Here is a 23920-nt window from a genome sequence, read left to right on the forward strand (position 1 = left end):
AGGGAGCTCCGCAGAGCTAGGGAGACATTGCTGATATCACACCGGCAGTGAGGGTTTCATGCTTGGGGTCCTTCCGTGCCCCATAAGTGAGTTGGCCTTGGAGCTGGGTGGGCACCTGCTCTGTTTAATAAAGCCATTCCACAGCGCAATGTCCTGGAAAGCAATTCCAGGAGAAAAGGTCCCCAGGCCCAGCTCCTTCGGTGCTGGACACAGGGTGGATCTTGGGGTGCGTTGCAAACATTAATGAAACTCTCCTGGGTTGGGGCAGGGGGAAGGTAGGGCAGTTGATAGATGGGGAAACTGAGGCACGGCTAAGGACTTGCTCAGGGTCATGCAGGGTGTCCCTGGAAGAGCCAGGGATAGAACTGGGGGGCCGGTGCTTTAGCCACAAGCCCGTCTGTCCAATCCGTGAGCTGAAGTGACTAGGAGGCGGGGGGGCTCCTTCCCTTGCTGCTCGGAGCCGTTTGCTGGTGACTGGATCTCTCAACCAGAGCTACGGCAGGAGAAGCTGGAGCGTGGCAACAGGCTTCGGCTCCAGCTGCCCATCTGAAGGGGCCTTTGGTGCAGTGAGAACCCTCCACGATCCAGCTGTCCTGAGTGTGCTTGTCTTGCGGCAAAGAGCCTTTCTCCTGAGTTGGCAAGTCATGCAGGAGTCAAGCTGTAACCTGACTTGCCCCTTTCCCCTGACTAAGGAGACTCGGGGGCTGGCCGGCAAGATGCTGAGTGTCGTATGAGACCATTGTGGCACCCTTTGGGATGTCTGTCTCCTTTGCGCCTGGACAGACAGTTCCCTTTGGGCTGCCACTGGTGCGGGGTGTGACCGTGGGCAAGTCATTGCCCTGCCCCGTGCCTCAGTTTCCCCAGCAGTAAAATGAGGACAGAGCAGACAGGGGCTGTCATGAGGATCAGTCCATGTTTGTAAAGTACGTGAAACCACTCCAGGCCTGACCCTGCAATCTCGACTCCCCCCGGCTATTCCTGTTGATTGCACCTGCTCGTCGGAATAAGGGTTGCCCAGGCGAGCCAGGATTGCCGGGTGAGGGCCCAGGGGTTCTAACATCTGTCAGCAAAGCGCCAGCCGCCCTCACAGTGCTGCAGGTGCTCTCCTTGGGAAGGCCCCGGTGCTTTGGGAGCGTTGGACAGTGGGAATTCCAGGGCTCCCCGCACCTCTCTGGAGCGCTGTGGGCGGATACTCCTGTCCACGCCTTGCGGTGGCTTTGAGCCTCTCGCCGGCTCTTTTCCGGCCAGTTATCCCTGCAGTGGCCAGACTAGGCCAGTCGCCTGACGCACCGGTGCTGGTGTTTTGTCCTGGATGATCTGCAGCGTGTCTGTGTTTTCCTCTCTTCCAGCTCCCCCATGGCCTTTGCCCTCAGCACCTACATGAGCCACACAGGAATCCGGATGCGGGAGGCCCGGCCAGCCAGCACCAGTGAGAAGTCCCAGGCCTTCCCAGACAAGGACAAGTGGCTGCCCTTTTTCCCCAAGGCCAAGAAGGTGAGTGGGGCATTGGCCACGTTCCCTTTTCTGAACGGATTCTTCCCAGTGCTGTCAGCTCCTCATGCCTGGCCTAGTGCAGTTCTTTTCTCCACGGCCTCCCCGAGCCCCAGGTCCCCTGCAGAAATGTGTGTGAGCACCTAGTCCCCATCCCTGGGGAGGTGAACTCCAAAGGCTCCCTTGAGGAGCCAGCTCAGAATTACCTTCCAGCCACAGCCCTTGGGCGGGATGCCCCGTCGCTTGCACCTGGACAAGGTGGGCACAAAACGTGGCCTTTTTTCTGATTTGACGGCACTTTGCACCGGTGTACACGACCACACAGAGCCCCAGGGTGTGGGAGAATCGGGTCTCTTGTGTCTCCTGGCCTCCTCTCGCCATACCTTCCGCTCTGTCCCTTTGCACAATCTGTTGGTGCAAGAGCCACCTCCTCTGCTGCCCAGAGCAGCCTCCCAGTATCTCTTCACCTCCATCTCCCTTCCTCCCACCCCCTTTCCACTGTCTCTCTCCCTCCCGCCGTTTGGTCCCGGTGCCTGGTGTTTCACTCTGGGATGGGAGTGGGGGTGGTTTGTGTAGCAGACCTTGTGCAAAGTCAGGCTGACGCCAGAGCCTTGCCTCCATTTGTGTGGGAACTAACGAAAGCGCCTCACACAAGCTAAATGTGACTGGCAGCTGCTTGCCCTCTCTAATTGGAGGGTGAAGACAAGGCCGAGTGAGGTATTGCTGGTGAATTTAGGCACGCAGGAATGCGTACCCATCGGTATAAACAAAGTGAATTGTGTTGTACTGTAATAAACTGGCTGGTTTGTTTACATACTGCTGCCCCCTCCTGGTTTGAATCGGAACTGTTCCACTGTGTCATAGGCCCTATACTTCTAACAACGAATGTAGATTCTCCATTCGCTCCAGTAATAGAGGCTTGGACTTTCAGAGCAGGCGGATCAGAGTTCTGTCCATGCTGTTCCTGGGAAGTTTGAAGTTGCTGCAGGTGCAGCATCCTGGTAGACATGTAGCAGAAAGGTATCAAGTACTGTACCCTTGAGAAAAGTGGGCCAGTGTAATTGACCCCCATTGCACAGATGTGGGGAGAACTGTAGCACAGAGTGACTTGTTCAGGACCCCGGGGCGAGTCAGTGGGGATTAGAACCCCATCTCCCAGCCCTGGCCCCTAACACCGGCCCCACCGTGCCTCAGTTTCCTTCCTTGCAAATTCAATGCAGCTGCTGATTTAGCTCATGTTGCCCTGGGAGTTAACTTGCCTCCTTTGCAAAGACCTTTTCCCCAACTCTCACTGCGTGTGTCTCAGCAGAGCAGCAGCACGAAGAAGGACAAAGACGCGATGGAGGATAAGAAACGCAATCCCATCCTGAAGTACATCGGGAAGCCCAAAAGCTCCTCCCAGAGTAGTGAGTACTGGGTTGTGTTGGGGGCGCTGTGGGTCACAAGTACTACAGGAGATGCCCGATGGGGAGCTGGGTTCTTTGAGACTCTCGAGTGAAGTGCCCGAGCCAGTAGGGGGCGCCACTCCTGGGTACGATGGAGTAGCCATTTCCCCGTCCCGGAGGCAGTCATCTCATCTGGCTGGCTGCCTGAGAATCAACGTTTTGGGAAGTGTAAGGCGTTGTCCATGCCGGGACTTGAACCAGGGGCACGGCTGCACGAGTGTCAACCTCTGCCCTAGACGTGACATGCACCAGGGCCACTTACGCTGCTGTCCAGCTAGGCTGCACTTCATTAGTGTAAAACTTTCTTCCGCTCGGACTTTGCGTCAAATCCCGATGTAGGTGATGCCTGAGGAGTCTCTCCATGTGTCTTCAACCCTTCTCCCCCTCTCCCCTGTATCCCAGCAGGAACTCTCACGTGAGCTCTCTCTTCTTTTTGACTCTCAGGCCCGGTCTATTCTTTTAAATTTTGTAGATGTGGTCATGCGAGCACACAAGTGCTTTTGCCCCCGTAGCTTATTTTGCTTGGAGAACCAATCTAAGCTGTTCCGGCACAAGCCACGTTCGTGCCTGTATAAACTATGTCTGCCCTAGGAGAGAGCGATTTGGTAACAGCTGTTCCAGACTGACCGTGCCTGCACCGTGTGGAGTTAGGGATAGCTCCTGGGGTAGACAACCCACAACTTTCTAATTAAATCTCACACACACCTGCCCGTGCTTGTGGGTGCGGTTTCCGCTCGTCAAAGCAGCCCCTACAGAAATCGCATGCTCACCCACGTGTGTCTGCCACTGAAAACCCATCCCTTCAAACTGCTGAGCGCCCATGGGCGGGGGTTTTCAAAAGGGAGCTACTCCGGGGGAATCAGTGGGGGCTTTCAAGGGGAGCAGAAATCGCCCGGCGCTGGGTGCGTTGGAAAATCCCACCAGACATGGTTCGATTTTGGCCGGTAGTTATATGGGAAGGGGGGTGCAGCAGGGGGGGTGGGTTGTTCAGAAAGCTGATGTGGTTTGTGGGGGGTGCAAAATTGCTCCTGCGAAAAAGGAGCTGGGCTGAGACCATCCTAAAAACTTCTTCCAAAGGTTGTATGTGCAGTTCTGAGCATGCATGTTACAAGCACCATGCACAGATACAGCACTGTCCATACAGTCAGAGCCGTGTGCGTGTTCCCTTTGGGGAGCACGGGAGAAGTGTTTGTGTGTCTCTTCACTGCCTTTGCTTTCCATTTCCTCCTTTGAGTTCTCATTGTGCAGCTCACACACCCTTCTGACCTCCTTCCTTGTTGAAATGCAGGATTGATTTGACATCTCATTGTTTTTTCCTTTCAGCATTTCATGTCCCTTTGTCCCCTGTGGAAGGTAAAAGGCCTTTTCTTTTCTTTTGTGTTCAGCTTTGTTTGTTTAATTTTTTAACGCGAGGCTTTCCCCAAAGGTCTCCCACCTCATTGCACTGCAGCATCAGGGGCGGGCGGGCATCGCTGGCGTTTGGGCGGGGCTGGGGAGGGGAGGCTTAGTGGACAGAGCACCGTACTGGGACTCAAAATACCTGGTTTCTAGTTCCAGCTTTGCCACTGGCATGTTGGGGGACCTGGGGCAAGTCATGGCCCTACTTTGTGCCTCAGTTTCCCCATTAGGCAAATGAGGTGTTCATGTACTGGCCTGTTTCTAAAGTTCTTTGAGATCGACTGATAGAAAGGTGGTGATGGGAGTCTTTCCCTTGACTTCACTGGGAGCTGGTTCGTTCGTACGTCAAAATCCTTCTGCTCTAAGGCTCAAGGCCTTTGTTTCCTTCGCTCCTGGGTGATTTGTTTTCCTGTGCCTTTGAGGCTGCCTGGTTTTCTGCCCTCTTCTCCTTTTCCTCTTGTCCATTCAGGAATTGAATGGACAGTGGTACCTAGTCGGCACTCTCCTTTCAGAGGCAGTGCTGGTTCCTGTGCCCCAGGCTCATGTTAGGGGGCGCTGTGCTGCGGGGTGGGGTGGCTGGTCCAGTAGGGGGCGCACTTCCTGCCTTAGGACCGATCTCAAGACCCTGTCCTGGCACTAGGGTGCGCTATGCCTGCAGAAGAGGCCCAGCTGCATGCGAGACGTGAGCATTTGCAGAGTGAGGTTTTTTCACACCGTGCTGTGGCCAGATTCAGATTGGGCCAGTTAGATCTTAAACTCTCCCTGCGGTTTCCAGTAGACAGGTCGTTCTCCTTCTGCCCCGAAGCTGTTACAAACTGCGAGAGAAACGTAGGCTGAAATGCTCCCTGGGCGGAAGGTCCAACTCAAAACAGGCCACTGTGTAGTGATCAGTTTCATCTTAGGGCCTGAAATCTCAGTCCCAGGTGGCCCGTATAAGCCATTTCTTTGCTGCCCAAGCAGTGGGTATAACTAACTTATCTCCACTTCAAGGCCCCTTTTCACTGAACGGCCATGCAAAGGGGCCGTGCTGCAGGGAAGGTTCAGGCCAATGCTTATATAGTGGGATGGGACCTTTTGGGATGGAAGGCACCTGTCTAGCTAAGTGCCCGGATGCCGTAGGACATGAGTGCCATATAAATGTCATCTGCATTCCTAGAGGGAGGCAGCAGATTGGCTCAGGGAAGAAGCTCTCTCTCTCTCTATTAGATAACAAGGCTGTTAACGTTTGCACATTGTCAGGACTGGACTCTGGAGAACCTTTTAAGCCGGGGAGGGGGGGAACAGAGTCTGCAATGGATAACATCAGGTGCGATATGGAGAGAAGTGGGTGTCTAAGACACCTCCAGGCTTTCGGGGTAACCCACCCCACGCTCCCTCCTGCCCTGATTTCATATGCCGCGCACCTGCCACTAGGTTATAGTACTCTAGGTTGTAGATCTGTTCTGCTTTGTAAGCCCCTGCATAGTAGCCACCAGCAGTGCTAGGATCCCCAGGCGACAACCTGGCCTGGAGGAGATGCCCCGGTGTGAGAGGCTGAGTGGATGCTCTTAATTTGGATGGGAACGAGTTGAAGCTAAACCGAAATCAGAGCGTCCACACACGGATCTGCACCAGGTGGACCAAATCGGTGCAAGTTTCCTGTGTAGATGACCTGCTCAGCTTCCTCTTGCTATGTGATTTACTCTGCAGCCTGTCCACTGAGTAGGCTGGTTCTGCAGGGAAACCCAGTCGAACATTGGGAGACGGATGAGTTTTTGGGGGGACCCTCCCAAACCAGGGGTGTCCTGAAAACTCCCCATAATCAAGTCACTGGTTTAGTGCCAGGCCACCCAGATGTATTTCAGCTTTGCAGCCACTACGGGGCCGCACTGATTTCAGACCCTGTTGCCGAGCGCCTCCAGCTGGCGGTTTTTCATGCGCCGTCTGTGCAGAGGTAGGGGGTGGTAGCTGGGGGCTCATGGTAGAGACAGGGGAGCTGCCCTGCCTCCCAGAACCCCAGAAGCGCCCACCCCACACCAGGCATCTCCAGACCCTAGGAGACTAGCCAGACCCAAGAGGGTCAAACTGCTGAGGCCGGGCTCACTGCTGCTAGGATATATTTAGCCCCTAGGGGGCTATGCAATGGGCTGTGGATTAACGATTTAGCCATCAGCCGTCAGTACCTATGTCTCATGTCTGTCCGTCTGTCCTCCTGTCCCCGACTCCCCCGTCCCACCAGTCAAACCTGGCAATGTGAGGAACATCATCCAGCACTTTGAAAACAACCAGCATTGTGAGTCCCAGGAGCCTGGCACGCAGCGCCTCTCCACCGGCAGCTTCCCTGAAGAGCTGCTGGACTCGGACAGGTAGGGCTGCTGTGGGGGCGGGGGGGTTCTAGATTAATGAGACAGATTCTAGCTCCCTGCTGGGCCTGGGGCTCTAGATTAATGAGACAGGTTCTAGCTTGCTTCCCCACACGCGTGTGCGTTCTCAGCTCTTCCGGCCGGTGTGAAATCCAGGTGGCTCTCGCGTCTCGCCAACCTCACTCCCTTGTGCAGTTCCAGGTCTGAGGTCAAGCTGGGCCGGTCGGAGAGCCTGAAAGGGCGGGAGGAGATGAAGAAATCGCGCAAGGCGGAGAACGTGCCACGGTCTCGGAGTGACGTGGACATGGACGCTGCAGCAGAGGCCACGCGGCTTCACCAATCGGCGTCGTCTTCAGCTTCCAGCCTGTCCACGAGGTCAGAGTCCCAAGCCCGTGGGCAGGGGGACAAAGGCCTCCGTATGGTGCCTCTCATCTGTTTCTATTGGCAGTTTCAAAGGGGCCCGATTTCCAGTGGGATTTGGGAGCTGAACTCTCATGAGCTCCCAGCCAAAAGTGTCGCCGCTCGGGTTTGAAAACAAAGCTGCTGTTTTAATCGAGAGAGATCACTTGATCCCTACCTGTTAGGTTCACTCCCTCTGGGGCACCTGGCATTGGCCACTGTCAGAAGACAGGATACTGGGCTGGATGGAGCTTTGGTCTGACCCAGTAGGGCCGTTCTTATGTTCATATGACGCTGGAACGAGAAAGCCCAGCCGCCCGGGGAAGGGCTGAAAGCCGGGTGGGCGGGCGGGCAGGTGAGCCAGCTGGGGTTCCATCGCAGAGTTTATCCAGCAATGGAGAGGGGGAAGCTCCCGAAATGGTGGGAGAGATTTAGGGGTCTAGATCCCATTTTAAAAAGTGGCTGAACCCCCTGCGCCGCACCCCCCAGGACTGTCAGCTGGTCCTGAGGAAACCGCCACCCACCCCCACCCCCCTCGGAAAGTTTTTTACCTGGTTGATAGAGGCCAGGTTCCACCCCCAATGACTCGCACTTGAAGGCCCCAATCCTGCAGAAGTTTGCTCCCCAGGCTGTCTTTGTGCCTGTGATTTTCAGAGGGAGCCTAGGGAATTGTGCAACCCCCCCACCCCCCCCAAATCCCAGCCAGCCCCTCTTGGCAGCCTCGGGCTGATCCGCAACAGCAGCTGGCGTGCAGTAAGCTGTGATGCAGCAGTGTGGGAGGGCAAAGGTCACCGGGATACCATTGCTCGAGGATTTAGTGCAATTTTCAATTGCGTCCCCAGGTCCCTGGAAAACCCCACTCCTCCCTACACGCCCAAGATGGGGCGCAGGTGAGTGACCCCAAGCTCTGCATGCTCCAGGGCCGGGGTGGGGGAGCTGGGTTTCGTGGTACAGCCAAGCTGCCTGGAATCCCCTGAAATGCCCCAGTTTGAGCCAGTTCTCCCGCCTGTGTCTGACTTCCAAATGACTGTACGGGTTAGGACAATGGGGTTGGGGGTGAAGGAGAGTCTGTGGACCCCTCTCTCCCCCCGTCCCCAGTGGCTGGGTCAGCCCTGGGTGAGCCCTTTAGCTCAAGCATTAGCGGTTTCTGCTCTTCGGGGTGAAGGTCCCAGGTTCGAGCTGCAAGCAGAAGCTGGCTGCATGTCGGCTGGGTTGGGAGTGCGGTAGGGACACCGCATGGGGTCCATGCACAGCTACAGGGAGTAACCTTCCCCCCACCCGCCCATCCAATATCCTCCCAGGAGCATCGAGTCCCCCAATCTGGGCTTCGGCACCGACTCCTTCCTCCCCAACCTGCTGGAGGATGACCTGGGCCAGCTGTCGGACCTGGAGCCGGAACCGGACTCTCAGAACTGGCAGCATACAGTCGGCCGGGACGTTATGGCTTACCTGAGCCACAGGGAGATAGACCGCCAGGAGGTGATCAACGGTGAGGAATCCTGCTGCTCCTGTTCCCTAGGGGCTGTGGTGACAGCACCCCCGCGGGAGGGACTGGTCCCTGGTGGGAATGGCAGGCCCTGTGTGCGGGTGCCGGGGTAAATCTGGGGAAGGACAGAGCTGGTACATTTGGTGGCTTTGCTTAAAGTGTGGGGCCCCGACTACCTTGGCGGGTTGCTGGAGCTGAGAGCTGGCCTGTCTCTGAACCCCTCCCTCTCTCCCACCTGGGAGCAGAGCTCTTTGCCACGGAGGCGTCTCACCTGCGGATCCTCCGAGTTCTGGACGTCCTCTTCTACCAGCGGCTGAAGAGGGAGAGCTTGCTGTCACGGGAGGAGCTGGGGCTGCTCTTTCCCAACCTCCCGGACCTGATCGACATCCACAGTAAGAGACTGAATTTCCTGGGGTCTCCTTCACCCCCTAGGGCTAGGAATCCCCAATGCCTGTCTCCTTAAGGTGGCCCATGGACCCACTTGGTGCAGCCTGCTGCCACCCCCTGGGGTTTGCGGAGAGAACAGCTATTTGAATCCCGAGTGTCCCACGTTAACGCTTCTGTTGCTGCCTCATTTTCACTGCCAGCGGCCGGTCCCGAAGGGGATTGAGCATGGTCTCCCCTCGGGGGCTGTGACGCTTTGATCTCCGTCTGTTTGCTGGCCTGGTGTGCGGTGATCCACAGGCAGTCAGACTAACTGCTCTGCTGGTCTCTTCTGGCCTTGAACTCTGGGACTCTAGAGGGGCATCTACACGGCTCTGCAGACTCGGGTTCATGGGGCTAAAAATAGCCATGCTGTGGCTCCGGCTCACCCCATGGTCTTCAGAGCCTGACGTCAACACCGCCAGTTTTAGCACCGGACCACGATCCCGAGTCTGTCGACCTGGCCGCTCGGACTTTCTTCTGCTGGCTGTGTAGATGCTCCCTGTTGTCTCTACAGTCAGCTCTCCAGGCTGGCTCCAGTACCAGACAATAGGAGGGCTGCGTGTGGCTATCTGGGGCAGACACGTTAAATGTACAAGCCAAGGTAGCTGCAGCCTCTTGGTAGTAAATGACTGAGATGGGCCTGTTCATGCCTCTCTGTAATTGTGCACCTGCTGCTGAGAATGGAGGCAGCTTGTTCCAGGAATGGCCACTGCTCCTAGGGGTATCCGCTGGCGGCTGAGCATAGGAGACATGCGCCAGAAGGGCTGTTGGAAAGGATTTAGGGGTGAGGAGCTCACAGGGACGTGACGAGAGAGGCTGGCTGTACGGTGTCGGGTGTATGGCGGTCGGTTACATCTAAAATGTATGAACGTTCTATGTGGAATGTAGGTCAGCAGATCTCCTGGGGAAGGGGCATGCTGCCACACCTCATTAGAAGAGGACGTATTTAATTTCTTTCTCCTTTCCCTCACTCCCCCTTTACTTGTCCCCGTTCCCCCTTCCCGTCCTTGTTCAGATTCTCTGTCTGAATCCATGAAGAAGCTCCGAGAAGAAGGACCAATCATCAAAGAGATCGGGGATCTCATGCTTTCTCGGGTAGGGCCGGGAGAACTACCGGGATGGTGGGTTTGGGGGGTCTTCCTGTCTCCTGATGCAGGAGACCAAGGGGCTGCGCAATGAAATGAACAGATGCCACATTCAAAACCGATAAAAGGAAAGATTTTTTCATTTGCTATGTGATTAACCTGTGGAACTTCCTGCCACTGGATGGTGTTGAGGCCAAGAACTTAGCAGGGTTCAGAGAGGTACTGGACATTTCTAGGGATAGCAAGAATATCCAGAGTTACTACAGCTCATGCGAACAACTTATGCCTTCCGCTGAAGCAGCTAGTGCTGGCCACCGTCAGAGACGAGATCCTGGGCTCGTTCGGCCCCTGGGTCCCTGGGGCGAGAGGGTCCTGGGTGGTGCTGAGGGGTCACACTGCTGAGCAACTCTCTTCAGAGGGGCTGACAGCTCAGCTCTGGTCCTTTGTCTTTCCCCGCCCCCAGTTCGACGGGCCGGCGCGGGAAGAAATCCAGCAGGTGGCGGCTGGTTTCTGCTCATACCAGTCCATCGCCCTGGAGCTGATCAAAACCAAGCAGCGCAAGGAGACCCGCTTCCAGATCTTCATGCAGGTACCGTGAGCTCCACTGACCTCTTCTCCCCCAGCCCCCCGGCTGGAACTCTGGGCTTCTGCCCACGGCGTGGTTCTCCCCAGCCGCGTGTCCCCCCGACATGTGGTGGCTGCAGCGGTCTCTCTCCCTCCGTCCCAGGAAGCTGAGAGCAACCCGCAGTGCCGACGCCTGCAGCTCAAGGACCTGATCATCTCCGAGATGCAGCGCCTGACCAAGTACCCGCTGCTGCTGGAGAACATCCTCAAGCACACGGACGGTACAGGGGGGCCTGACGGCGCGACCACGTCCCCTCCACGCCCAGCAGAGGGGCCGTGCATGGGCTGGGCTGTGGCTGGGCCCCATGGGGCAGGGCAGTGGCGGGAGCTTGCCTTGCTGATGCTTGCCATGCACCTGTTCGGCAGGCAGGCAGGGGTCTTTAGCCCACTGAACTTAGCAGCAGCCTTTGCTCGTGGCCCAGGTGGGCTTCGGCCCAGGGTGGGACTAGCTGGGGCCCGGGAGCCGACACGGCAGTTCCCATAGCCCTGTCTCCCCCAGAATGGCTCCATTAGGTGGGGCGCCACTGCCCTCGAAATCCACGGGCGTTTCGCCCTGGAGAGAGAGAGAGAGACCAGAACCTCCAGCACCGCCTCCCGCTCCTGACGCCCTCTCTCCGCCCGCAGGCGGGACCCCGGAGCACGAGAAGCTGTGCCGTGCCCGTGACCAGTGCCGGGAGATCCTCAGGTACGTGAACGAGGCGGTGAAGCGGGCGGAGAACCGGCACCGGCTGGAGACCTACCAGAAGCGCCTGGATGCCACGTCTCTGGAGCGGACCAGCAACCCCCTGGCAGCCGAGTTCAAGGTACCACCCGGCTGGGAGTGGTGATGGTGGTGGTCGCGGGGGCAGGAGGGGACTCTGTCCTGATTTCCCCCCGTCCCCATCCAGGGAGAGCCAGAAACTAACCGTGCCTTCCCCACCCCCAGAACCTCGACCTCACCTCCCGGCGCATGATCCACGAGGGGGCTTTGAGCTGGCGCATCAGCAAGGAGAAGACTTTGGGTATGTACCTCCCAGCAGGGCCCATGGCTGACACGTCCCTCTGCCTTCAGTCCAAAACCCCCACCCCCGAGAGCCCCCCAGGACCCTGGTCTCCAAGGAGCTGCAGGGGGCAACTCTATTAGCTGCTAGCATTACCAGGCTTTTATCCGCTGGGGACCTTCCACTAGAGGGAGCCCCGATCGCACGTCTTAACTGGCGTCTCCCTCTTGGGCTGTTGCCGTTCTTCCCCAGCAGGGGTGAGCTTTCCATCTTCCCCACTGGCCCCCAGAGAGCCGGGGGGTGGGGTGACGCAGCAGGGCAGGACAGGGCCTGAGGATCTAAAGTGGGGGTGACTTGTCTTCAGGCCTGTGTGTTGCTTCCTCCCCATCAGCCCTGCAGAGGGCACTGAGCCAGTTAGTCCCTGTTCTCTGAGGCTGGGCAAAGGAGACCATGGGAGTTAGGTGCCTGAGTTCTTTTAACTTCCAATGAGAGTCTGGGGCCAAAGCAGGTTTGCAAATCCCCGCCTAGGGGTGGATCTGGCCTGTCCCTTAGTGCTCACGCCAGACAGGTCACCATGGAGCAGCCTGGCTCCCGATTCACCGTAGAGGGGGAAACAGAGGAGCTGGGTGGCCGGGGGTGTGATGGGAGAGAACCGAGGCCTTTGAGACACGGCTGAGCTTGACACCCCCTCACCCCCCGGGGGCTGCATCTGGCCCGTGCAGATCTGCACGTGCTGCTGCTCGAGGACCTCCTGGTGCTGCTGCAGAAGCAGGACGAGAAGCTGGTGCTGAAATTTCACAGCAAGACAGCGCTGGGCTCCTCGGACACGAAGCAGACCTTCAGCCCTGTCCTGAAGCTCAACTCCATGCTCATCCGCTCCGTGGCCACAGGTAGGGAGCGGGAGAGGCCCGGGGGCGCTCTGCCCAGGCGGGCGGCTGGCACGGGCATTGATAGGGAGGGAGAATCTCGTCTTCCCCCCTCGGTGGGGGCGTGGTGGTGGGAACAGCTCCGAAGCAGAGCCCCGGGGGGGGGGGGGGGACGGGACGGGACGGGACTGTGTTCCGTTCCATGCGCCGGTTGCCTGTGGGGCCCGAACGTCCCCCGTAGCGTCCCCTCTCCCCTCTGTCTGCAGACAAACGAGCCCTCTTCATCATCTGCACCTCGGAGCTGGGGCCCCAGATCTACGAGCTCGTGGCGCTGACGCCCTCGGAGAAAAACACGTAAGGGTGTAAGGACGGGGGGGGGAGGGGCCGCGCGACGTTCCTGGGGGCGTTGGGGGGATGAGAGGAGTCCACGCGCCAAGGCATGTCCTGGGGCTGCAGGTCGGGAGTGGGGGGAGCCCGGGGCTGGGGTAGTAGGGGGCTGCGGGTTGGGAGTGAGGGTCGCCGGCAGAGCTTGGGGAGAGTCCGGGGCTGGGGTACTGGGGGGCTGCGGGTTGGGAGTGAGGGGCGCCGGCAGAGCTTGGGGAGAGTCCGGGGCTGCGGGTTGGGAGTGAGGGGCGTCGGCAGAGCTGGGGGAGAGCCCGGGGCTGGGGTACTGGGGGGCTGCGGGTTGGGAGTGAGGGGCATCGGCAGAGCTGGGGGAGAGCCCGGGGCTGGGGTACTGGGGGGCTGCGGGTTGGGAGTGAGGGGCGCCGGCAGAGCTTGGGGAGAGTCCGGGGCTGCGGGTTGGGAGTGAGGGGCGTCGGCAGAGCTGGGGGAGAGCCCGGGGCTGGGGTAGTAGGGGGCTGCGGGTTGGGAGTGAGGGTCGCCGGCAGAGCTGGGGGAGAGCCCGGGGCTGGGGTAGTAGGGGGCTGCGGGTTGGGAGTGAGGGGCGTCGGCAGAGCTGGGGGAGAGCCCGGGGCTGCGGGTTGGGAGTGAGGGGCGTCGGCAGAGCTGGGGGAGAGCCCGGGGCTGGGGTACTGGGGGGCTGCGGGTTGGGAGTGAGGGGAATCGGCAGAGCTGGGGGGGAGCCCGGGGCTGCGGGTTGGGAGTGAGGGGCGTCGGCAGAGCTGGGGGAGAGCCCGGGGCTGCGGGTTGGGAGTGAGGGGCGTCGGCAGAGCTGGGGGAGAGCCCGGGGCTGGGGTACTGGGGGGCTGCGGGTTGGAAATGAGGGGCACCGGCAGAGCTGGGGGTTAGGGCGCCCTCCCCTTGGTGCAGTCCCTTCTGCGTGAGTGGGTGGGGCTCTGCGGGGGGCGAAGCCCTGGTGTCTGGTCTCGGAGCAGGCAGCAGCCGGTGGGTGGCGGGGCTGTAATGCCCCCTCTCCTCGGCCTGCAGGTGGATGGAGCTGCTGGAGGAGGCAGTGGAGAGCGCCATGAGGAACGCCACCTCCCCCCCCAAACGCAGGGCCCGGGAGCTGCCCATCCACAGGCCGGCCCCGTCCAGGTGAGCAGCGCCACCCCGGGAGCCTCGCTGCCAGGAGCAGGGAGGGAAATGGGGACATCCTGGCCTCAGGACCTTTAAGCAGCCACAGCTGGGTCCTGGGGTCTGGTCCGGAAGCTGAAGCTGGGGGGCAGCAGGGAAGGGGCTGGGGGTGGGGGCAGGGCCAGCTCTCCATTCCTGCTTGGAGCAGTTGGGGATTTCTCACTAAGGCCTGCCCTCGCTGACCCGGGCACAGATCAGACTCAACCCCAGCCCCGGGCTGGCTCACTATCCCCCTCCAGTGGCCAGGCCATGAGTAGAGCTCTGTGAATCTCACGCTGCCTTTTAGTTCTCAAGGGACCCGGGTTTGATTCCCACTGAGGCTGGCTGGCTGCCCTGGGAGATCAGCCCAGGGGCCACGTGTCTGGAGGCACCGGCCTCTACAGGGCTGAGTCCCTCCCTGCGGCTAGAGCGGCTGGTGGCTTGGAGCCATTGGTAATTAAGGGCCCGATCCTGTGGATGAAGTGAGCCCTCCAACCAAGTGAGCCTTGCTCCACGGTCCTGCCTAGGCCCTCTCTTTGGCCCCCAGCCGCTTGGCGTACCCTGCCACTGCCTGTCTAACTCAGCTCTTCTTCCCATCAGCCTGGTCCTGCAAGACCCTGACGTCTCCCCAATCCTCTCCCAAGCCGACAACTCCGGGGCAGAAGTGGAAGACGTCTCTTCAGGTGAGCTCCCCTCCCAGCCGGGGTGCCCCCCATTCCCTCTGCCAGGGAGCTCTTACAGCCCGGAACAGCAGCCCATATGTAGGGGGCGCATGGGTAGGTGCGTCCCTGCGGCTTCTGGTGTCGATGCAGCATGTGGGGTGATAACGGGAACCTCCTGTGCGAGGATCTAGGTGTCTGAATGGCCCCACTCCAGGACCCCTGTTCCCGCTGCACGCTCGGCCCGCTCTGATCTCCTGGTGATGTGCAGGGGTCCAGCCCCCAGCCACTCTCCCCACCCCCAGCCCTTTCTGGTCCTGTCTCTTCGCCACTGCCTAATCCAAATGCCCCTCTGTGATCTCTCGTCCCGGCCCAGCGGATGAGAATCCCACCGACTTCCTGGGCAAGGGGAAGCATCCAGTGCTGCCGGAGGAGCCGGAAGCCGAAGGCAGCGAGGAGGAGGAAGACGGGGAGGCGGCACGGGCGTCCCCCGTGCCGGCACAGAGCTCTGCGGAGTTAGATGAAGCTGGGGAGTCCGAGGGACCAGGACCCAGCATGCACCTGTCCCTCCCAGGGCTTGTGTTGACAGAGGGGCTGGCCGAATCGGCTCTGGAGGATGGTGAGTGAAGGCTGGGTCGTGATGCTGCCTATGGGGGCCCATCCCTGGGGAGGGAGGAGGGCAGCTGCTTCTCTTAACCAGAACCTGGGTTTGAGCCGTCCCCATCTCTTATTACACACACAGACACACCCACACCTGAGCTGGAGGTGGGGTTTGCCCTGTGCCCAGTTCTAGCTAGTCCTACCAGCCCCTTCACTCTCCCAAACGAAGGGAGGAGGGTTTCTCTGCCCCGTGGTGCTCTTGTACCCCATCGGGCCAGCTGTTTCCAGACACGCCCCTTCCACGGGTGCCCTGGGAGACCGAGAATCGGACCAGGCACTTGGTTCTCGCTGGGGGAGTGCCCAGCATTGCTCTGCAGCGCCCCCTGTGGCTGAGTGAGGAGGTGCACGCGTAGGCGCCGAAGCCAGCCTGCATCCAGCCCTCCGGGTGGGGGATTCCCTGCCAGGGCCCGGCCCAACGTGCTCGTCTTCTCTCCCCCTCCTAGTGGAGAACCTGCGGCATCTGATCCTGTGCAGCCTGCTGCCCTGCCGGGACCCGGAGCCTGAGGACGACCTGACCCCCACGCCCTCGGTGACTGGAGGAGCTGGGCAGTCCTGGGACTCGGTGCTGTCCAGCCAGGACTCAGGCGGCCAGGAGCAGTCGATGGAGCATGCGGGGCGGGGCGGCCCCACCACGGACAGGGCTGGTCTCACAGGCCACTCGCCCAGCGGCAGGACAGAGCTGGAGCCGGAAAGCCGGCCGAGCGCGGGGGACGTGGAGGAGACGGGCTGGAGTTCGGATGGTGGTCGGGAGGTGTCCCAGGAAGTGGAGAGGCCCCCGGCTGCGGAGGGGCAGGTCGGCTACAAAGTGGTCCGGAAAGGTAGGGGGAAGGCGGGGCCTTGGGGGGGGGGGCTCCTCTCCAGGCTTCTAGGGCTGTTCCCTGCTGTCCCCCCCAGCCCCTTCTCCGTGGTGTTTGGCTACTAGGACAACAGCCGCTTTGCATGGCCATCTGCTGGGGCAGAGCCGCCTGGAATCCAGCGGGCTCCTCTCCGGCAGCCGAGGGCAGTCGGTCACCTCCCCTCTGCCCAGCGGGGGGTGGCGGTGTTCGGGGAAGGGCTGGTAAGTGAGCGAGCCCTGGGGGGGGTACGTGCCAGCTCCTGACCGCTTGGACTCTAACGATCCTTGCGCTATTGATTAAAACATCCATCAGTCCCTTGTTAACCCTTGTGTATCAGCTGCGATCCCAGGGGGGTGCGGTCCAGCCCTGTCTCCTGGGGCCCGGGGGCTGTGAAATCAGCCGCGTCAGTGACTGGCTCCTAGGGCGGCCGCTCTCCTCCTGTCACTACATCCCTGCCAGCCTGGTGAGCCCAGTGATTTGCATGAGATCTGCCACCCTCGGACTGCTGCAAACCCTCTCCTCTCTCTGTCTGGGCATCCTGCACTAGCCGCTTCGCTGGGCACAGCCGGTGATTGGGTTCTGAGTCCTTCAATCAATCAATTTCTCTCTCCCCCTCTCTCCTCCCCTCGACATTTTCTCTTCTTCCCCCCCTGCTCTTTTCCCTGGTGTCTCTGCACAGCTGAGGTGGAGGGCACTAAGGATGCCACGCCCTTGGCAGACAGCAGCCAATCAGAAACTGAGTTGCATGAAGGAGGCGCAGCTAATGTAGATGGTAAAGAAAAAAACCAAACCCTTTTCCCTATTGTCCCCAAGAAGGCGAGGAAAGGGAATTGCAGATTGACTAAGAGAGGAAGCAGGGGAGAGGCTGCTGGCCAGACCAGGGGCGGCTGGAAGGCAGGACTCCTGGGTTCCATCCCCAGCTCCAGGAGGAAGTGTGTTTTGTGGATTAGAGTATCAGGCAGGGCTCCTGCTTTGCAACTGGGCCGGTCCTTTATGGCCTGGTCCCGTCCTGGTTTCATCAGGAGTTGTTTGCCTGAGGCGACTGTAGTAACTGACTCGTAGGTGGCAGGTCAAGGCCAAACGCCGCCCAGCTGTATGAAAATGTCTCCCTGCATGTACCCAGGGCTGGACCACCAGCTTCCCTGCCTCCGATGAGTCCCTGCTCAAAGTAATAGACTATGACTCCGGGACGGCCTTTGACTTGGTGCCGCTTGATGTTTGGATTGAAAAGCTAGGACGATGTTCATTAAATGGATTAAAAACCGGCTCATTGATAGGTCTCCAAATGTAACTGGAGAACTCTCACGGAGCGGCTCCGTTTCCAGTCGGGTCCCACAGGGATCAGTTCTTGGCCCTACACTATTTAATCCAGGACGTGGCTCTGTTTGACTGAACAAAGAGAAGGCTAAGGGGAGGCTTGATGGCAGTCTACAGGCACCTGCACAGGGAACAAATATTTAATAATGGGCTGCGCGGTCTCGCAGAGAGGGGGTCTGACATGAGCCATGGCCGGAAGTTGAAGCGAGAGAAATTCAGTTTGGAAATAAGGCATCAATTTTTAACAGCTGGAGCAATTGACCGAGGGTTGTGGATTCTCCGTTACTGACCGGTTTTGATTCAGGATGGGAGGCTCTCCTAAAAGCTCTGCTCTGGGCGTTATCTGGGGGCAGGTCTCTGGCCTGGGCTACGCAGGAGGTCGGAGGAGGGGGTCACAATGGTCCCCTCTGGCCTGGGACTCCGGGAATCTGTCTGGATGCAGCTACGGGAGAGGGAGCTGGATTCGCTACCTGAATCCTGGCTGAATTTTTCAAACCTGGGTGTGGAAAGTGACGCACCTAAATCAACATCGAGGTAGTAACAGATTAGGGGGCTGATTTTCCAGCGCTGCTGGGCGTATTCCCCCTCTGGCATATCAGGGCACTCGTCAAAGGGTGGAATTTTCAGAAGCGCCCGACTTAGGGCCTCAGTCCCACTGATGGGGAAACTGAGGCACACGGTCATGAGGTGACACGCAGCCATGAGGTCACCCAGCAGGCCCATGGCAGAGCTGGGGTTAGAACTCCTGAGTTCCGGTCCAGGGCTCTATACACTAGGCCATGTTGCCTCCCAGTTTAGGCACCGTCTGTTCTGAAACCAGGACTTGGGACTTTAAGAACTGAAAGCAGACAGGGCTAATGAGGAGGACTCAGTGATGTCAGTGGGCTTTGAACCAGGCCCTGATTTTGCACATTTCAGCCCTGTAGGTTTCTACAGGGAGCTCAGAGTGCCCTGGGCACTGGGCTCACAGGGTAAGCAGCTTTTCTACCCCCTCCCCTGTAACGCAGGGAATTACTTCTACGTCAGCATGCCCTCTGGCCCCGCAGAGTCCTCCACTGAGCCCCCTGCCCCCACGCCACCAGCGAGCCTCGCAGAGCAGCCCCCCAGCCCGCCCCGCCTCGCCCTCGGCTCCCGGCAGCACGACCAGGACAGCACGCCGGGCCCCGGCAGCCTGGATGGGGCCCCACCCCCCGCCCCCAGCCTGGTGATCCAGGACGTGGACATGATCTTCCGGACGATAGAACAGCTCACGCTGAAACTCACCAGGCTAAAGGTGAGGGGGAGGTGGGGAGCTGTCGGGGGGGGGACGGGACCAAGGCCGTTACGCAGCTCCGGGAGCACCTAGGGCTCTGCCTGTGGGTGAGACTTGGAGCCGCTGCCTGGGCCAGGCAGTGCGAGGGGCCTTGGCCAAGCGAGGAGCCTGCAGGTGTCGTCCTAGCAGGTGGGGGGCCAGGTGAGACGGCTGATGCGCACCTGGGATGTGCAGAGGTCTGACACCAAGTCAGGCCGGGGGCCCCCCCCATTCCCACCAGCTTGTTTCTCCCCCGCTTGGTTCCTTCAGGACGTGGAGATGGCCCATCGCGAGTTGCTGCGGTCTCTGGGAAGAGGTTCATCGGCCGAGACCACCCCAGGCGGGGTCACCACGCTGGAGATGGGCCGGTGGCTGGAATGCCCGCCCAGCCCTGCCAGCGATTGCTGCCCCTCCCCTGCCCGGCGAGGCTGCGGGCACCGGCAGCCAGCGAGTCCGGTAAGTGGAAGGGACCTCGCAAGCCCTGTTGAACGTGCCCCGAAACCCTTGCCCGGACTTGGAGCCGCCCCCACTGCACCTGGTTCCCATAGTCATGCTTCCCCTTGCTCGGTTCTGGGCCACTCACTTTCCTTGGAGCCAGCTGCAGGGCCAGGACCCAGCAAATGCTAGAGGTCTAAATAATAAGATGGATGAACGAGAGTGCCTCCTATTAAATGGGGATATTGATATAACGGGCATCACAGAAACCTGGTGGAATGAGGATAATTGATGAGACACAGTAATACCAGGGTACAAAACATGAGAAGGACAGAACTGGTGGGGGGAGCGGCACTAGATGTGAAAGAAAGCGGAGAATCAAATGATGTAAAAATCTTCACTGAACCAAACTGTACCGCAGAATCTCTGTGGACAGTAATTCCGTGCTCTGGCAGTAGGGATCTCTTACCGACCACCTGACCAGGATGGTGATAGTGCCTGAGAAATTAACAGGGAGATTAGAGAGGCTATTAAAATAAAAAACTCAACAATAAAGGGGGATTTCAACTATCCGCATACTGCCTGGGTACATGTGACCTCAGGACGGGATGCAGAAATAAAGTTTCTTGACACCTTAAATGACTGCTTCTTGGAGGAGCCGGTCCTGGAATGCACAAGGGGAGAGGCAATTCTTGATTTAATCCTAAGTGGAGCACAGGATCTGGTCCAAGAGATGAATCTAGCTGGACCCCTTGGTAATTGTGACTGTAATATAATTAAATTTTACATCCCTGTGGCAGGGAAAACACCACAGCAGCCCAACACTGTAGCATTTAATTTCAGAAAGGGGGACAACACAAAAACGAGGAAGTTAGTTAAACAGAAATTAAAGGTACAGTGTCAAAAGTGAAATCCCTGCAAGCTGGATGGAAACTTTTTAAAGACACCATAATAGACGCTCAACTTAAATGCATACCCCAAATTAAAAAACATAGTAAGAGAACCAAAAAAGTGCCACCGTGGCTAAACAACAAAGTAAAAGAAGACGTTAGAGACAGAAAGGCATCCTTTAAAAAGTGGAAGTTAAATCATAATGAGGAAAATAGAAAGGAGCATAGACTCTGGCAAGTAAAGTGTAAAAATACAATTAGGAAGGCCAAAAAAGAATTTGAGGAACAGTTAGCCTGACTTCAGTACCGGGCAAACTGGTTGAAACTATAGTAAAGAACAGAATTGTCAGACACAGAGATGATCATAATTTGTTGGGGAAGAGTCATCATGGTTTTTGTAAAGGGAAATCATGCCTCCTAATCTACTATAATTGTTTGAGGGGGTCAACAAGCATGGGGACAAGGGAGATCCAGTGCATAGAGTGCACTTAGATTTTCAGAAAGCCTTTGACAAGGTCCCTCACCAAAGGCTCTTAAGCAAAGTAAGCAGTCATGGGAGAAGAGGGAAGATCCTCTCATTGATTATTAACTGGTTAAAAGATAGGAAACAAAGGGCAGGAATAAATGGTCAGTTTTCAGAATGGAGAGAGGTAAATAATGGAGTCCCCCAGGAGTCTGTACTGGGCCCAGTCCTGTTCCACATATTCATAAATGGTCTGGAAAAAGGGGTAAATAGTGAGGTGGCAAAATTTGCAGATGATACAAAACTACTCAAGATAGTTAAGACCCAGGCAGACTGCGAAGAGCTACAAAGGGATCTCTCAAAACTACAAACTATAAAAGGATCTCTCAGAAGTGGCAACAAAATGGCAGATGAAATTCAGTGTTGATAAGTGCAAAGTAATGCACATTGGAAAACATCATCCCAACTACAAAATGATGGGGTCTAAATTAGCTGTTACCACTCAAAAAAGAGTCGTTGTGGGTAGTTCTCTGAAAACATCCATTGTGCAGCGGCCGTCAAAAAAGCCAACAGAATTCTGAGAATCATTAAGAAAGGGATAGATAATAAGACAGAAAATATCATATTGCCTCTATATTAATCCATGGTACGCCCACACCTTGAATACTCTGGGTAGATGTGGATGCCCCACCTCAAAAAAGATATATTGGAATTGGAAAAGGTTCAGAAAAGGGCAACAAAAATGATTAGGGGTATGGAACGGCTTCTGTATGAGGAGAGATTAATAAGACTGGGACTTTTCAGCTTGGAAGAGACAGCTAAGGGGGGACATGACAGAGGTCTATAAAATCATGACTGGTGTGGAGAAAGTAAATCAGAAAGAGTTATTCACTCCTTCTCCTAACACAAGAGCTAGGGGCACCCAATGAAATGAATGGGCAGCAGGTTTAAAACAAACAAAAGGAAGTATTTCTTCATGCAACGCACAGTCAACCTGTGGAACTCTTTGCCAGAGGATGTTGTGAAGGCCAAGACTATAACAGGGTTGAAAAAAGAACTAGATAAGTTCATGGAGGCTAGCTCCATCAAGGGCTATTAGCTAGGATGGGCAGGGATGGTGTCCCTAGCCTCTGTTTGCCAGATGCTGGGAATGGGCGACAGAATGGATCACTTGATGATTGGGGGGACGGAGAGCTCAGTGGTTTGAGCATTGGCCTGGGTTGTGAGTTCGATCCTTGAGGGGGCCATTTAGGGATCTGGGGCAGAAATTGGGGATTGGCCCTGTTTTGAGCAGGGGGTTGAACTAGATGACCTCCTGAGGTCCCTTCCAACCCTGATATTCTATGATTCCCTGTTCTGTTCATTCCCTCCGGGGCACCTGCATTGGCCACTATCAGAAGACAGGATACTGGGCTAGATGGACCTTTGGTTTGACCCCGTATGGCCGTTCTTATGATGACCTGGTCCCATGCCTTCCTACTTGCCAAATCCCTTCCCATCCCTCTGTACCTCAGTTTCCCCAGCTGTAGCCCAGGAAAACTATTGCCGACCCAGCAGGCACCAGGGGGCGGGTTGGCAGCCTGGAGCTTTGCTGACCATCCCTCTCAATGCTGCTTCTCTGCATCTCTTTCAGGCTGCCGAGCCCCCTCAGAGGAACCCCTCTGCACCAATGCCCTGCAAGGAAGGAGAACTCCCCAAAGATGGCTGGGAAGCTGGAGCGGCAGGGCACCCCCTGGACCCACCCAAACTGGGGAAAGCCCCCTGGGAGGCAGGGCAGCCTGAATGTTGAAACAGGCCCATGGGGGCTGCGACTGGAAGCTCGGAGCAGAACTGGAATCCCGTGGGGAAGCGCATGTTAGTTTTGGCTGATCTCGGTGTCTCGTCCCAGCCATGGGGCTGGGCGGCCCTTTGCCTGGAGAGCAAGTGCCCGTCACCCTGCATGCTGCCTGCCGCTGGCAGGCCGGGCCCCCACCGCTGTCTCCATCTCTGTGCCCCCCACGGGCAAGCATCGTCCCTGTACACGAGAGCTGGAATATAGTCTGTCGAAATGCACTTTTTGTTTCTCTCCGTGCTGAGGAGCCCACGCAGTGGGTCCCGGCCCGCCCTCTCTGCTGATCAGATATAAATATGTATGTATGTGCATTGGGTTCTTGTAAATAACTGGACTGTATCCCGTGACCCTGCAATGCAACGGCCATTACCACTATCCCGCTGCCCTGCCCTGCCCTGCCTGGGGAAATGGGATTCCCAGTGGCCCAGTCCTCTTACCACTAGGTGTCCCCTCTGGGCCTCCCCCGGCCCCGGGAAGCCACAGCGTGTGCTGCTGGCATTAGCTGGCCTTTCTCCCTCCGGCAGATGCGTTGCCCCCTGCTTCAGGCCGGCTTTTCTGTCGGGGCTGTCTGGAAAACGCACATCGCTCCACTGGAATGGCTGGATCCCAGGGCGGGCAGCGGGCTGGGAAAACGGGACACCCCACAGCCATGCCTGCCGTGGCAAAATCCCTGCGCTGCTTGGAGACAGTCAGCCGGCTGGAGGAGTCGGCTCTGCTGTGCTCCTGGGGGCTGGATGAGCCCAGCCCGCTGGATACGATCGCCCCTAATGGTGAGCACAGCGCAGCACTGACCAGCTGCTGTGGCTGGAGAGAGGAGCTGGGAGGGCCCAGGGTAAGACCCCACCCACTTCGCAATCGGCTTTTGTCTACTTGCAGGCTGCTGCTGCATTGTCAGAGGCCAGGCCCCAGGCCTGCCCCCCTCAAGCTAGAGGACTGACTGTTGGCTGTTCCATGATGTATAATCCGTTTTATTTTCTTCCCTTTACTGGTAAAGATTTTTTTTTTAAAGAAAAGTGAAATATTCTTCTCTCGCTGGCATGCGTGTGATCCTTCCCCGGGGGGGTCTCGCTGCACAGCAGTGCCTGCTTTCACCCACTGCAGCATGGGAGACTGGGCCATCTCTTCCCAGCCCCCCTCTTCGCTGGCCTGTTAGTTCTGCCAGCCAGGTTCTGCCTGTAGCCCTGGCAGCTGTTCTCCACGGCGATGCCACACGGCGATGCTGCCGGGGTACGAGTGTCATGGCTGGAGCAGAGAACGGGGCGCGGTGGGTTGTGGGCCCCGCCCTGACCAATGCTGCTGCTGGGAGTGGAATCAGGCCCCCGCGTTAAATCAGCAAAATGGCTGACGTGTCCTTAACCCCCAGCTCTCCCAGTCCCCCGGCGGGGATGTCTCAGGGCTAGTTGACATGACTTGATTGGCCCGGCTCCATCACTTCGGGGTGAAAAATCCATAGCCCAGAGTGACTTGGGGCAGCTGCACTC

The 23920-nt window shown here is 57.9% G+C and overlaps 1 protein-coding gene across 6 annotated transcripts in view; it reads left to right on the plus strand.

Annotated features, from left to right (window-relative positions):
* Window positions 1-22750, plus strand: part of ARHGEF11 (Rho guanine nucleotide exchange factor 11) — an 81826-nt gene extending 59076 nt beyond the window's left edge. For 2 of the 6 annotated variants that reach the window (XM_084613480.1, XM_084613484.1), the window contains 23 exons: window positions 1350-1494; window positions 2798-2897; window positions 4260-4289; window positions 6553-6679; window positions 6872-7051; window positions 7918-7965; window positions 8377-8564; window positions 8807-8953; window positions 10003-10082; window positions 10536-10661; window positions 10800-10917; window positions 11321-11499; window positions 11622-11697; window positions 12399-12566; window positions 12809-12896; window positions 13932-14039; window positions 14658-14740; window positions 15093-15335; window positions 15820-16194; window positions 16892-16984; window positions 18537-18802; window positions 19091-19276; window positions 22242-22750. In XM_084613480.1, coding sequence (XP_084469606.1) covers window positions 1350-1494; window positions 2798-2897; window positions 4260-4289; window positions 6553-6679; window positions 6872-7051; window positions 7918-7965; window positions 8377-8564; window positions 8807-8953; window positions 10003-10082; window positions 10536-10661; window positions 10800-10917; window positions 11321-11499; window positions 11622-11697; window positions 12399-12566; window positions 12809-12896; window positions 13932-14039; window positions 14658-14740; window positions 15093-15335; window positions 15820-16194; window positions 16892-16984; window positions 18537-18802; window positions 19091-19276; window positions 22242-22397 — 3310 coding nt within the window. In that variant the 3' untranslated portion in view covers window positions 22398-22750. The remainder of the gene's footprint in view (window positions 1-1349; window positions 1495-2797; window positions 2898-4259; window positions 4290-6552; window positions 6680-6871; window positions 7052-7917; window positions 7966-8376; window positions 8565-8806; window positions 8954-10002; window positions 10083-10535; window positions 10662-10799; window positions 10918-11320; window positions 11500-11621; window positions 11698-12398; window positions 12567-12808; window positions 12897-13931; window positions 14040-14657; window positions 14741-15092; window positions 15336-15819; window positions 16195-16891; window positions 16985-18536; window positions 18803-19090; window positions 19277-22241) is intronic. The other 4 variants (XM_084613481.1, XM_084613485.1, XM_084613482.1 and 1 more) reach the window with 4 other exon arrangements.
* Window positions 22751-23920: the final 1170 nt, after the last annotated feature.

This window comes from Lepidochelys olivacea, assembly GCF_965140295.1.
Source record: "Lepidochelys olivacea isolate rLepOli2 genome assembly, chromosome: 24".
NCBI classification, from domain to species: Eukaryota; Metazoa; Chordata; order Testudines; family Cheloniidae; genus Lepidochelys; species Lepidochelys olivacea.